Genomic DNA, 15,664 nt, shown 5'->3' with positions numbered 1-15,664 from the left:
GTCCTTTCCCCTCATCTAGGCGTTTAAAGGACAGCTACTTAAATACTTACCAGAACAAGGTGGAATCCAGGTAGCAGGAGTTATAGTGACCCTGAATTCCTTTCTTCTTTCCAATCATTGTTTCTAGACCTTCTTTTTCCATTTTGGGGGGAGTGTTTTCTTCAACCACTTCACTTAGGTAACCCCCAAAAGCTTAAAGACAAAAGGTTGAGAGTAAGCAAGGGACTCAAACTCCTTCGTGGATCCAAGAGCTGCAGCAGCAAGGGAGAATGAAGTGGCAGTGTTTGTCCTTGGAGGAACTGAGAAGCAGATGGTGAGGCCTCAGGGGTTCTTTGACTGGTATGGCTTGCATAGAAGTAGCTACCTGCTCCCCCTCCACCACCCCACTCCCTTGGCTTTGGCAGTTTAATTTCTCCCACGTACACAACCAAGCAATATCTGATCATCCTGCCTCCCTTTGCACCTGGACATTCTTGCAATTTCCTCCAGTGCCTCCCCCCCGCCAGACTTTTTTGCTCTTGGATAGGGCAGGGGGCTGTGCAACACGAAAATAACTTCTTCCAATACAGAACAAAGGTAACCTGCTAGAAATAATGAACCAACACTGAAGATGCTAGGGTGAGGTTAAAGAGGACAGTTTATACACATCAAAAAGCTCAAGTGTCCCAAGCCTGTAGTACTTTTCATCTTCAGTATCCATAAAAAACAAGGATCTAAAACCACAGAGGCCATCTTCGTGCTGATCCTTCCAAATACTAGCTATAACTGACACTAATTTCAAATATACTTCAGATGCCTTAAGTATAGGAAGCAACAGCATGAAAACGAGCATTTCTTTTACAGTCATTTCTTACTTAATAAAGTCTACTGGTTGCCAATTTGCTACTGAGCCCAGTGTTCAACACAGACATATAAAGCCCTAATTGACTTGGGTCCGCAATACCTGACAGTGCTTTTCCCCACATCAACCTGCCCGGATGCTGGAGCTACTGTAACCGTCCTGGGCTCCTTCAGGATGAAGGGCAGGATGGGAATTTAGTAAACAATAAAACAATAATCTGCTTGTTCAAGTGTTTTTCATTTGTTACCCATTTCAAATAGGTTTTATTTTGTTTTTTAAAAGCCTTTTGAAGGTGCTAAATATAAATAAATTGATATGGAAATGTATTAAATTTACTCCTAATGGAGAGAGACTTTACATGGCTAGATAGAAATAGGAAACAGAGGGAAAGAAAAGAGCAATACCTAAGGAGTTGCAGCGTTCAATCTGGTTGGACACAGGCTGCAATGAAGCAAATCTGGAATCTGGCCTGCAGCTCTTCAACTTAACGAAGAGAGCCTTCTTGGGTGCACAGGTAAAGTATCGAGTTCCTTTAAATGTTCCATCAGTACAGCCTGCACATTCGTCTTCCTGGAAAAGGCAAACAGGCAGACTTACCTGCCTTAATGGAAAAACTAACACATGCAGCACCTTGGAAGCTATTCCTTAATATTATATTTGAAGCACCTAATAGTTTTTTGGCTATGAAGCCATGAACTGGGTGCAGTCCTGTAAACATCCTCCAGTCTCCCCAAGAGCCTCTGCCGACAAATGGCCAAAACAAATGGCAGTCAAGCAACAGCAGTGTTTGACAAGGTTGCACTGTGTGTGCTGAGTCTGCCATATCAGCTCTAAAGGGTTGACCTGATGAAGCCACAGCAACATCATGCTAAAAGCCACATTAAGCAATGCCATCTTCTCTGAATATTCTATTTACAATTGTAAAACTATTTTGATGGGGAAAACCTAAGTCAACGGAGAAAGAGACCACTAAACACTCAAAACTCATGGACAGCTCAACATAGAACTGAAAATGCAAATTTAATAAGGCATTTGGAGAGAGCAAATCCAAGTGCTTTGCGTACATTTTGAATAGATAGCTCAAAACTTTCATTTTTAGTCTGCTAGCCCATTGTAGGTGATGGGGGGAAATGAAAATATGAGTGCATTCTATTTTTCACCACCCCATTTTTCCCCCAAGTGTGATGATGGATTGTTCTGCTTCCCTCCCACAAAACACGTCAGCCCACAGCAAGTTCCATGGGGAATTACTGTATGCAAAGGAACCAACATTTGTTTAGCCATGCGGGAGTTGAGCATGCATGCTATTAATTCTTAAGTGCAATGATTTTAAGGATGCTGTGCAGTGTAATCTCTCTTTAATGTCAACATCAATTCATTATGCCCAAAAGTTTTTTTTGCCACTTGCTAAGAAAATAGCTTACTAGCTAATACAGCAATACATATACAAGCAACAGGTTTCAACACCAGTTTACATTTCCTGTTGTAATTTGCTTCTTTACAGGGAGAAAGCAGATACTGAGTACATGTAAACTACGATAATTAAACAAGTTTTACATTGCGAGTGTATCCAGCATCTAAAATACTATCATCCTGCTGGTATTTAGTGGCTTTCAAACAGTTTCAGGAAGGAGAAGGTCCAATAATGGCAGAGAGGCTTCTCTGGAAAACAGCTTGCTTATATTCCCCAGCAATATAAAGCTACAGAGGGGACTTGGCAAGTGTGCCTTATAACATGCCCAGCTGATGCAGGATGGCAGCAAGGCCCAACAGATCTCACCAGTACCCTGCACACACACTTCTTGAATGCCTTTTCCCAGAAGCTTCTGCAGCATGCAAGGGGTTCAATGTTGATGTGGAAAGGGATCCCTCAAGTAGAAAAGTTTTTAAAATGCAGTTCTTTAACCTAGAATTCCTGGCAGAAAGCACTTCCTTTGAGACTGTCTTGCTACATGAACAGAAAAGGTCAGACAACTCCAGGTTCAAGGCCATTAAGCAAGGCAAGAATCTGAGCTTTTCTAATAGTCATGGAATCACTGAGTGTATGCGTGCACACACACACACACACACACACACACACTGGATCCATACTATTCCAGCTGCTCATTCACCTCTATCATTGCAACTGACCTGGATACAGTATCTTCATGCTACTCTTTCCAGTCAAAGCCAAAGGGGCAGCACGGAAAGGAGAGGTGCAATTCTGCCACTTTTCTGCTTGCCTGGAAACACAATTGTTACTTGCCTCTGTCAAGGAAGGCAAGAGGTAAACTGAACATCTATCTGAAGAGGTAAGTGGGGCAAGGTAAATCTGTGCTGTGAACCACGCTACAACTTTTCACACTAAGAATCAGATTCTACTGACGCCACAAGTTTGAACTACAAAGTTCAGCAGAACAAGAGCCCTCTGCAGGTGTCGTCCCCCTCACCACGCAATTACCAACCTTTTTAAGGGGAGTGCTTCTGTGTCCCACCCCACTCTGCCAACAGCCCCCAAGCCTCTGCAGCAGGGAGATGTTTCTGCTCATGAGGGCTCCACATGCAGTTTAGAACTATGATCTGGAGGACTGTGGAAGTGGTGACTGCGATACAGAGTCGGCAGGGACAAGAAGCACACCCTGCTCTCCCAATCGCTATGTGATGGTAACTGCGCAGAGGGGAGAACACCTGAATAGGGCTCAGGTGTTTCTTAAAAGAAAAGAAGTAGTAGCTGGACATAAAATGGGCAGGAGTGGCAAACTTTTGAAACGAATGTTATTTACCAGTTCAAGCCCCGCTAGCACTTCGTTGACTCCCGGAGGCTGCCCAATCCAACGGATTACTCCGTAGAAAGGTGGGTTCTCTTTTACTTCCGCCAAGGAACCTGCTTCTAGCCCATGCATGTTGATGGGCGCTACCATCGGCGGTGTGCTCTCCTGGGTGGCCCCTGCGTTCCCCTCTCCAATAACCGACTGTACAGATAAAGAGAGCGGACTGTGTCCAATAGCATTGCTGCCGCTGGACATCTTAGTCAGACTGAAAGGCAGGGAATGGAATCTGTTTTCGGCAGATAAAGTGTTCGTTGGGGGAGGCTGCAGCGGCGGCGAAGAGTGCCCAAACCCAGTAGAGGAGTCGTTAAGGGACTTTGCAGAATCTTCAGCAACTGTTGAATTGTTTTTAGAAAAACAGTAAATAAGCATATGAATTAGAATAATATTTACTAAGTGTCTGAACTAATGCTGTGTGCTTTCTACACAAAAGGAGTAAAATATGCATGGCATCTCTCTCTTGCACTAGATTCTATTCTGAAAGAATGACCTACTTATATTTAAAACAGCATACTCTGACAATTGCTCAGAAAAAGCCAAGCGAGATGAGGTAACAAGGGACAGGCATTTTCCCCCATCATTTTTCCAAGGGAGGGATGGGGGAGAGAACGAAGAGACTCAGGCTACAATCCTATACACACATTTATGGGAGTAAGCCCCATTGGACATAATGAGACCTACTTCCAAGAGAATATCTAGGCTCTTACTCTGACAGAAATGTTCAGAGGAAGCAGAAAGATCAGAAGGACATCAGATTTTTCTTTAATTTGCCAGTCAACAAAACTGATGAACGTTTAGCTGCAATGTAAGGATGTTACTTTAATTACAACTAAAGGAGTGGTTTTTCTACTAAATTCTATGAAACTGGTGTTCTTGCTACCAGTCTTCTGCGTTGATCCCAACCTGCACTGGATGTTTGTGTTTGTTGGGGTTCTTGCATGCTTTCAGTTCATGCAGGCATCAGAAGTATCATACAAGTTTGGCCTTTGCTCTGTACGAACTGTACGTACACCCTATAAAGCTTTCCTCCAGTTTCCTCTCCAGTGCACAGGGTTCCTATGGCAGATGGGTTCTTCAGGAGACAAGCTGGCACAGAAAGGGTTCCCTGAACGTAGAAAGTGTGGAGACCACTGTTCTGTATTCTTCAAAATGTATCTTCCAGGGTGCATTCTGCATTTGTGTTGGCAGTTTATTATTATTAAAGAAGACTATTGGGCAACTCATTAACTACAATCCCATATGCGGAGAGATGGAAAACAAAAAAAAAAGAAAGAAAGAAAGAAAGAAGATTCCCCCTAAACATTAGGAAGAACTTCCTGACAGTAAGAGCTGTTCGACAGTGGAATTTGCTGCCAAGAAGTGTGGTGGAGTCTCCTTCTTTGGAGATCTTTAAGCAGAGGCTTGACAACCATATGTCAGGAGTGCTCTGATGGTGTTTCCTGCTTGGCAGGGGGTTGGACTCAATGGCCCTTGTGGTCTCTTCCAACTCTATGATTCTATGATTCAATGCATTTGTACTACAGATTTACACTGGTTACACACTACTAGCTTAACTGTTGTGGCTTAAAACATTAGGAATTGTAATTCAGCACAGCTAACAAGAATTCACTTAGAAAATACTGTTCTCTTTCCTCCATCCCCAAATTACAATTCCCAAAGTTCCCTGGGGAGAAGCAAACCTAGCATGTGTGCAGTGTAAATGTTCTCAGAAAAAGAAAATGAAGGAACTGGGGAAAACATATACAACAGAAAGATTTAAACTGAATTTCATGATGCATGTTGACTTAGCTGGGTCCTGTGTCTGAAAAAAACTGAATGCTGCCACTCTGTAATGGAAAAGTCTGTAATTCAAAAATGTAAGTTTGCACCCCAACCTAATTCTAGCAAAGGCAGGACCTGTCAACTCAGAGGTTCCAAATAATAAAGTCACCAACACTACCTGAAGATATGTAAATAAATCATGAGTCAATGCTCAGCATATGAGATCACAAGCTGAGATAGTGGTAAGTTACTATTTATAAGCATCTTGCATCCTGTGCCTACAGTCCAGCTGGTCTAATAAGAAGACTAGGCTCAAATGTGCGCAGAATGTAGCCTAAGGAATTATCTATTATGGCTGAAAAGCTCAAGTTACTATGTGAGATGTGCCAAGTAAAATGCCTTGAGTTATTCAATAAACTTAGGCCAGGATCCAAAGAAGAAGGAAAACTAACATTGTGAGCCCACTCATTTTTCTCAGAGCCCCCAACCATAGCAAACTGCTTCAGAAAAAGAGGGCAATTTTCAAAAGCAGTTTGTATAGGGGTCAGCTGTGCAAATGAGACAGTAAAATAAATCCCCCTGGGCTAGCACCAAGCCCCTCATGTGAGCTTAAGTAGCTCTTTGGATTCTGGCCACTACACAGGATAATAATACACATCTCAACTGAAGTAAGCCCTTTAAAAAGTCTTTTGTTAGGGAGTACACACAAAATGTGGCCAGAATAATCTGAAGGCAGTATATTTTATCATCATATAATTTGTTATTACGCCTGTGATCAAACTTAATGTCTAGTCTCTCATTACCTTCATCAATACACCATGTGTTTTTTGATTTCATCTGTGGTTGGGAATCTACTGAAGAGCCATTTAAAGTGTAGAAAATTTCTGATCTGTTTCTATTTCCAGGGTCTGAGAGTGCACCTAAGACACAAACCATGTCATAAAGGAGACAAAGGGGAGGAAAAAAACATAAAAAATGCTGCATTATGGAAAAAAACAAGCTTTACAGTCCTTTAAACCAAGTCTTCCTGCTAAGCTTATTAAGAGTAGGGTCTGTAAAAATGTCATTACCAGAGTCTAACTTGTACAACTTTAAGAAAGAAACCTGCCAATCATCTGGTCCAATCTCTGCAACAAAGGTATAACCCCCTCGGCACCCATATTGTTAATGTTCTCAGCTTGCATTTTCAAGCTACACAGAGAGAACCTTTCAAGTTGCAAACAATTAACTGTACCTCTTTAACCTCCTCCATCTCCTATTCAGTGGAACTCTGTTCCCTTTATTACTTGCAGGAACAATTCAAAAATATGGAGCTTTCACTTCAGAATGTTTACTTCCAAAGGAACGTACATGGAGGATTTAATTGGCCACTTTAGGTTAGAATTACTTGACCTTTCTGCTCTCAGAGAAGTAGCTGTCTTTAAGATGCTACAAGGTTTTGTGGGGTTTTTTGCTGCAATGGGATAAACACATTTCTTAATGGATCAGCTTCTGTTGATTCCTCTATAAGGTTCACACATTTGATGAAATGGACTCTAGCCCACATAGGTTCCTGCCATAATACATTTGTTAGCCTTTAACAGGCTGCAAATTGCAGTAATAACCACTTTTAATGCTTTCCAGAGCAATGGAACAAAGTGCTTTATCCATTTATTATCTTTATTTGTTAAATTAATATTTCACCTTTCCATCAAAAGATGCTGAAGGTGACTAACAAGAAAAAATACAAAGCTTAAAAACATCCCTTAAAACCAACACACACAACAGCCAGTTGCCCAAACTGCAACTTTTACCTTGGCTATAACAGTCAACTTATGAGGCTAAATGTTATGTCTGAATAAAAGTGTATTTGCTTCCCAGCACAAGGTCATCAGAGACGGGCTAGTCAGGCCTCCCTTGGCAAAGAATTCCATAGTCTAGAAGCAATCACCAAGGTAGCACTCTCTTGAGTTACCAACGGACGTACTTAAGATGTTGGTAAGACAGGAAGAGGGACCTCTACCAAAGATCTTAAAAAAACAAACAAACCAGGCATGCTTGAATAGGAATACGGTCTTTCAGGTATCTGGTCCCCAAGTCAAGTAGGGCTTTATATGTAGCAACGAGCACTGTGTATTGTGACCAGAAAACAGTCAAGTAACCAGCAAAATTGTTGTAGCATGGGAATTACATGCTCCCTATACCCAGCCCTGGTCAACAGGCTGAGCTGCTGCATTCTGAATCAGCTGATTTCTGAACACTCTTTAAAGGCAGTCACAGGTAGCGTGTTACAGTAATACAAACAATATGTAACTAAGGCATATGTCACTGTGGTCAGAGCCGACTGAAACCAAGCAAAAAATTCTACTTCCATAGCCATGTGTAGCCTATTCGTGCACTCAGTCTGGGGGAAGAGAAATCCCTCCCACAGTTTTACAAAACAAGTGCAAGACAGGAAAATCCTCAGAAATGTTTCACAAGATGTACAATCTAATCTCCTTTGTATGCTAACTATGCAAGCGAATGTAGTATCTTGTTACACATTCCACTTAATGGGGAGCCACTGTTCTACAAAACATGTGGGATCAGTTCTGTGGAAACCCACCTCTGAACCCACAACTCCAAGGCACTGCATGTCGCAATTCTCATGTACAAGGACAGTAGAAATACCTGTCACTTTGCTAAATAGTAGTTGAGTAAAAGTACCTGTAGACTTTGGCTTACTATGATTGAATCCTTTGTCACAGCCACTTCTAGATGTAAAGGCAAGTTTGGGAGGTCTCCTGTCTTGAGACACAGCCTCTAAAATAGAGTAGATGGTTAAGATATCTTACACCACCACACAGTACATAGTATAGATATCATTAGCTTTAAAGCATCAGTTTAGTACAAAATAGACGCACCTTTAGGATATAAAGCAAGTCACAGTAATACTTGTGAAATCCAGAATTTCTTTCAGATAGTCACTTGGACAAAACTAATCAGTTGCAGGAACACTCACATAAGTAGAAACCATAATATGGAAGGCAGCCTCCCTTGGGACCCATACAAAAAAGTTAAATAAGGATGACTATAGCTATTAATATATACTTTTTAAAACACAATGGGACATCTAGCCTAGCCTTTTTTCTTCTTCCAAAATCTCAGGGCATAGTTCCGTTTTACTGACACTGAAGCAAAAAAGCTGGATTTGCTCTCACAGAAGTTTTAGAATATGTTTCCTCCCACACTGCACCAATCAATTATGGTGAACCTTGTAATATGCTGTATTGAGAAATAATGCAACCAAAGAAAAATTCCAAAGTGATCACTGGCTTCATGTTATGGTAAGTTTATTTGCTTCATATGTGGTTTGGAAGAAGCAAATACTTATCAAACTTAAAAAAAGATAAAAAGCCCCCATCACTGAAACTTTTTTTAAAAAAATCTTTTTGCTGGAGATGTGATTGAACAGCAGCAGCAACAACAATAAGAAAAAGATTGAGGAGAAGAAAGCTAGGCATGCATAAAAAAGCAGTAATTCACATAGAAAATATTGTGCTTTTTGCTAAATTAGACTCCTCACCAAAATAGTATGGTTATCATACCCACAGAAGATTGCCATTTACTCTGCATAACATCTGAGGATTTTTAACTATGCCATGTATTCACTAAAGAGTTCAAATGAAATGTGTCTTCATGTTTCATAATCGGAATATAGCTGTTCAATTGCATTTTAACCAAGTTGCCCCTGGGGAATAACTCTATTAAAACACTTCAGTTACTTTCACTGGAGCTCATCTCTAGCCAGACACAGTGAAGAAAGCATCTTTTCGAAAGACTGATCCTTCAAGAAAAAATGTCCTAGTAGGTTTCTTTAAGAAAGAACTAGCAGGAGCAAAGCACTGCCTCAAGTTTGTACAATATGACAATTATGCTTAAAATGGCAATCTGTCTATAGCATCTTCCTTACAATTAAAAGCCCTATTTCATTTTTTAAAAAACCACTTTGAAGAGTGTGTTGTTTCCAAATTAATATTTGCTCTCATGTTCTCTAAAGTTCATGTACTGTACATCACAGATCCTGCTGCATCCTATCACTTGAGTAATACATTGCAGTGACCCATCCATCTCAGTTAACTCAAAGCGGTATTAGCTCAAATGTAACAGCATTAGTTGCACCTGGAACTTCCTGCTGCAGGAAAGAAACTCTCCTCGGACAGCAGCCTGGCCTCCCTTTTAAGTTCCAATTCCAATTCCCCTTTCCCTGGTGAAACTCTAGATTTCTGACACCATCATCTCACAAGACTGCTGTACAAAATTCTAGCCACCCTGGCAGCCTAGCCATGACTTTTTCTGTTTAGTGCAAGGGTCAAAACAAGGTCTGTCCAACAAACTAGCATTATGCTTATTCCTCCCTGTGGTTCAACTTAGTAGATCCTGACTGGGCAAACCACCAAATCTCTCCCTGTTCAGGGAGGGCATTTGTTAACCCTGCCACACAGCCAAAAAGCCAAGCAGCAAAAGCTTCCATATTGTAGCCCCATATGCAGCATAGAAGTGACCATGCAGCAAGAGCTTCTGAACAGAAAATGCAGCACTCTAATAACAGGGAAGAAAGAACAGATTGCCTGTGGCTCCAAGCACTGCTCACAAGTGCCAATTCTTTTGTCGGAGCATATGTGGGCATCGCTGGAACATATTCCTTTGAAGAAAGTGTAATAAAACAATCCAGTGCACAGTGCCCTTCTGATTAAGCAAATATTACTGCATGAAAAATGCAGAACCACCTAGAAAGGCATTTATGTGCTATTTTTCACTATCTATGTACGGCCTTTAAAATACTGACTGGGAGACAAGTAATTATGTAGACTCAGTTATTAGCGGCAAATAAGAACGGTTTTGCCTTTTCCTTACCACATACAATACAGTGGACGCTCGGCTTGCGAACGTGATCCGTGCGGGATGCACGTTCGCAACCCACATCTGCGCGCAGGCTGCGATTCGGCACTTCTGCGCATAGTGCGATTTAGCGCTTCTGCGCATGCGCGACTGCTAGAACCCGGAAGTAACCCATTCTGGTACTTCCGGGTTTTGGCGGTCCGTAACCCGAAAAAACGCAACCTGAAGCAGCTGTAACCCGAGGTATGACTGTACTACAATACAGCAGTAAAATTCATCAACTGAGAAAACCCAGTGCCACATTGCAGTGACCATAAGCCTTCAACCTTCAAATTCTAACACCAGGAAAGGGCCAAGGAACCACCAATACCAAAATACAGCACTATGTTACTATGGCACATCATAGTGAGAGGGAAAGAAGGGAGATGTCTATACAGAAGCATGTAGGAGTCACAGGAGCATATCCAGAAATAAAGCAAGACAAGGCAGCAAAGCAATAATATAACCAATCAATAGTTTAGTGGAGTCCCCACCCCACTCCCATATATGTTTAAGACTAAAGCAAAATGATTGAATCCTGAGCAACATTAAAACTATGATTAGACACAAGGATGTGTGCTAAGAACTGGGGTTTGCTCACTTTTCTTTTTTATAGACAAAATATACAAATTGTACCTGGGATAACATCATTGATATGCAAGAGAAGTGTGCTTTCAACACTTGCAAAACTGCAGAGCTGTTGTCCATTGTATCTTCCATCCCAATTTCCAATTGGATTATCCTAAAAATCGTTTTAAAACACCATTACACGTTGCCCAAGTGAAGATACTCAAGAAACCATCTACATGGTTCAATTAAAGTTCTTGGCTACATGCAGCCCAGACAGGAAGCACGAGCTTTCACAAGAAATGCAAACACTTGCTCTGCAACAACATTTCAAGTGTCACACTTGTAGTGTTGTCATTTCGTCTTCCACATTTAGAGAAACAGATTGCATTCTGCAATGTTGTTTGGTTACAAATGTGCCACAGACACTAATACACTGATGATGGCAACATTGAAACAAAAGCAAAAAACACTCCTCCCAAGTGGTGGGAGAAAAGCCAAGCAAAGTTTGTCAGCAGCACAGAAGTTTCACAACTGAAGAAGCCATTCACAACAGGTACATAAATGGCTTTCATGCCTGAAGGATATATTTCATCTCTCTGGCATTAAGAGGCAGCTTCCAGCACTGGGAAGACTTGCCTACCTCCTTAAAGAGCAAGGGTGAACAAGTACATTAAGGTGCAATTTTTTTCATGTTGAATGCCTACTAATATTCTAAGGGTGTAATACTTTAGTTCAGTTTCATTCTCTTTATTTCAAGCCTCAGTAAGTCTTCTGGTTTCAAAACACAAGTAGGAGAAAGACAAGGATCAGCATATGTTACTATAGTGCTTGAGAATTGCACTCAACATACAGAATTACATTACGCCAGAGCCTCACATTTTCCTTGCAGGCAAAAATTGACGTGGCTGTATTTTCAGAGGAAAACTATAAAAGATCAGTAGTGCCAACCCTGGAACATTATTTAGCAAAGCAGGCTGGTCATTAGAAGCAAGAAAATGGGTATTTTGCCTGGCTAGTGTCAGGTAAGATTTAGTAAGGCCCTGTAAATAAGCCCACATAAGTTACTAGTGCATACAATAAATTTACTAGCCTGCCTAATGTGGATACACATGGGCAATCATTTATGGCTCAGCAAGGGAGAAATAAAACTTTAGTAAAGCTGCACCATCTGATCCCCTGGAGGAGATTCTTTCTTGCCATGCACGATCAGGCAAGTGGCTGTTCCCAAGCCTAACTCAATACATTTTTACCCAATGCTAAAAAAAGCTGCTGGGTGGCAATTATACATAGCAATCGAGAGCCATAAGTAGCTTGCCAATATTCCATCTCTCCCCACCACTATTGCATGTACTTCTATTTAACACACATGCAAAAAGTTAAGAATCAGGTTAATTTCTTACCATGTCCACTCCAACAACGTATCCTAAACTCTCGTTTCCTGGTAAGACATCACAGAATATAACTGTCCCATACTCTATATTCTTTCCTATCTTCACAGAAACCCTGGAGTTGAGCTCCAAAGGAGGAAGTTCTACCTGCATTGAGTCAACTGGAGCTGCATAGTCATTCTCCAGCTCATTGTCATCATCTTCCATCAGCTCTAGTTTGTCTAGTGCAACAAACACTCCACAGTCCTCGTCACATCTGAACAGCTGTTTGCCTTGGTACTGTCCATCAGTAAAACCCTGACCACGGCCTTCTTCCTAGGTTTGCAGGAGAAAAAAACATAGCTCATTAAGAACTGTCATAGGAGTAATTAAAATGTTGGTCTTCGGGGAGACCGAGGTTGAAACCTATGCCTGGTCATGAGGTTCATTCAGATCTTAGGATGGTTGCTCAACACTCTGAGCCCAACCTACCTCACAAGTTAGTTGAGAGGATAAAATGGTGTGGGGATCAATAAACTTTGGCCTCTGCTCCTCAGAGGAGAAATAGGATACAAATATACTAAATAAAAAGACTCATACTATGCACCTTTTCAGAATGTTTCTACAGCAACACACAGCGTCTGTTTGACCCAATGTATAGAGCCTTAGAAGAAAACTTACCAGAAGCTCCACTCCAAAAAATATCCCAGAGAGTGATCTTTCTTGTATTAATGGTCCTCTGAAGCGAACAACTCCAGGATATTTCTCATCTCCTAATCGCAGCTGTACTTTCACCGGTGAGCCGACATCAATGTGGAGACCCTTGCTCAGTCTACCTTTACTTTTAAATATACTGTATCTCTCCTCACAATTGGTAATTGCCAACAGCAGTTCTGCTCGCTTCTCATCTATATCAACAACTTCTTTTTCTTCCACGAAGAGGACCACATGGGGCTGCTCCAAAATCTTGATTCCTATCTGCAATTTTTTGCTTTTTGACGAAGGGTTGCTTCTGGTGTGTCCTCCTGAAGAACGGTCTTGAACGAACTGGCCAATGCTTCCCTTGGGTACTTTCAACAGTTTTTGAGTCTGTTTGTCTACAATGCTGCATTCCTGGAGAAGCAAATAAAATATACGCTCTTCCCAATAGGACATGCTGCCTTTTTTTTTTAACTCCACAAACCTAGATTCAATATGGTTCAAGCTTTGTATGAGTACAAAGAAGAAACGTTCAAGAAAGCCAAGTTGCCAACATAACTGCCAAGGAATTAGATGCTCCTACTAAAGGCCCCTGTTCGATTTCCCATAGTGAGTTAATGATTCTTCATCCATGTCCTAGTGAGCTAAATCCAGAACGGATGACCTGGACACAAAAATAAAAGATAGTATCAGTGGCAGCTGAAGGATGTCATAGTAAGAACAAAGCAAAAGAAAACAAACCACTTTCAAAGGTTTTTATAGATCTATGACAGCAACCAGCTGGCAAGAGAGAGATACTTGGGTAGCCACAAAGGTCATGCTGAAGATTTCATCTGCATAATAAAACTGACCTAATGCTATATTTACAGCCTCACCTTCATTGTGACTGGAGATATCTGGTCTATATAATCCTTATTTAAAACTTGAACAAGTGCACACCTGTTTCTGCTTTGCTACTGCAGACTAGAATAGCTTCCCCATTTTTAAGAAGAATGAACCCAATATACAGGATTCATTTGTTTATTGTTTTGGAAAGAGACAGACAACAAGAAATATATCACCGCACAGAGGACTACAATGTAAGTTCACAGTACAGCTCAATTTTTTTGCACACAAAAGCAATTCACAATACAGTTTCACGAAAGCAGCAAGTGGATTAACCATTTCTAGAAATAGCTTGGTGGCAGTGAACTCAATAGTCATCCTCAAGATTGAGTCAAAAGTTGTTCTTAGTATGACGTTTCCCAAAGAAGCACAGAACAGAATAAATCAGAGACGAAATACTTAACTATTAGAGATTGAAAAGGGCACCAAAGTTCTTTATAGGTGCCTTCCAGCTAAACTGGCTGTAAAAGGATCCTCTAAGATGAGAATCAAGGGAGGTTTGGATCCCCACCCCCAACTTACAAGACCATTAAACAAACACTACCATGTATAAATAATATACACACGCTTATTTAACTGCTCAGTTTGTCTATGCGACTCTTCCCATGCTGTGCGGGGCTGTTTGCAAAAGTGCTTTCAATTACCTCATGCTTTGCTTTGAAGTCCTAACAGTCAGGGTTTCAAAGGGCAGCATCACCTGCTGTCACTATGGTGTTTGGTGCCTGACAAGTGGGTGGCTTCATCCACCTGTCAAATTTGGCCCTTCAACTTGCTCCTTCCCTAAAAAAATATCCCTGGGTGGTTGTTTTTTATGTACACACCTAAAGCAAGCTAGGGAAAGTTGGTTATTTGTTACATATGCACCCTCAAACGTATTAACACCTATTTGCCATGGTGGTTAAATGTTACTGCACAGAAGGCTGCAGGATGAGAACAAATGATGAGAAAAGGTCATCACTGTGCTTCTGATTGACCCAGAAGAATCTGGTGGGGCTGCTGTTGGAAGGAGGATGCTTAATTATGGTCTGATACAGCAAGACAGTTCTTAATCTTTTGACACAAGAAACAGAGAAAATCTAGAGCAGAAATACTACTCAACTGTGTGTTTCTTTCTGAACAGGGAAACTGCCCTATACCACTGTTCCATCTAACTCAATATTGTCTGTACAAAAAATGGGGAACCTGTGCCACCCCCCATGTTGCTGAACGACAACTCTCATCATCCCTAGCAAGCATGGTCATGCTTACTGGTGCTGATGGGAGTTGTAGATCAGTAACATCTGGAGGGCCAAAGTTCCCCCATCAGTGCTGTACACTGACTGGCCACAGCCATCCAGTGTTTAAGACAGAAATATTCCCCAGCTGTACCAGGTGACGAACCTCGGGTCTTCTGAATGCAAAGTGTGTGCTTTGCCTCTGAACTATGACTTGCTCTCTCTCTTCGTTTGGGGAGCATTTAGGACATATGGGCAGCTCATATTGATGATGAAGTGGTTTAATTAGTACAGTAGACTCTTTCTTTATCACCCATGTCTTGTATGTTAGAAGAGTTTTTTAAAAAAATAATAATCCACAAGTGACAGGGGTGGGGGTGGGGTATGAATGAGGCTTTTTGGCAGATGCACCTTCACTATAGATTTTTCTCCCTTATATAAGTTTAGCAGGCCAGACTTAATGTTTGTTTTATGAAACTGATGAAAGTTTATTTCAGCAGGCATTTGGGAGCGCACAGCAAAGTTACATTTTAATAACCTGGGGTTGCTTTGCTTGCTGGCAATTTGATGTTTATACAGGCTTTACAATTTTATGATTTTTATTCCGTTTATTTTTGGTAT

The 15,664-nt window shown here is 41.2% G+C and overlaps 1 protein-coding gene across 5 annotated transcripts in view; it reads right to left on the bottom strand.

The window, feature by feature from the left end:
- The window catches only part of CYLD (CYLD lysine 63 deubiquitinase), a 34,884-nt gene that overhangs the window by 15,658 nt on the left and 3,562 nt on the right, over positions 1-15,664 (bottom strand). For 3 of the 5 annotated variants that reach the window (XM_081201143.1, XM_081201144.1, XM_081201142.1), the window contains exons 2-9: positions 12,927-13,608; positions 12,279-12,581; positions 10,945-11,050; positions 8,095-8,190; positions 6,213-6,329; positions 3,604-3,983; positions 1,246-1,411; positions 51-192 (exon numbers count right to left, since the gene is read on the bottom strand). In XM_081201143.1, coding sequence (XP_081057269.1) covers positions 51-192; positions 1,246-1,411; positions 3,604-3,983; positions 6,213-6,329; positions 8,095-8,190; positions 10,945-11,050; positions 12,279-12,581; positions 12,927-13,400 — 1,784 coding nt within the window. In that variant the 5' untranslated portion in view covers positions 13,401-13,608. The remainder of the gene's footprint in view (positions 1-50; positions 193-1,245; positions 1,412-3,603; positions 3,984-6,212; positions 6,330-8,094; positions 8,191-10,944; positions 11,051-12,278; positions 12,582-12,926; positions 13,609-15,664) is intronic. The other 2 variants (XM_081201145.1, XM_081201146.1) reach the window with 2 other exon arrangements.

The sequence above is a fragment of the Podarcis bocagei genome (assembly GCF_964188305.1).
Source record: "Podarcis bocagei genome assembly, chromosome: 7".
Classification (NCBI taxonomy): Eukaryota; Metazoa; Chordata; class Lepidosauria; order Squamata; family Lacertidae; genus Podarcis; species Podarcis bocagei.
This window is presented reverse-complemented; position numbering and strand designations above follow the sequence as displayed.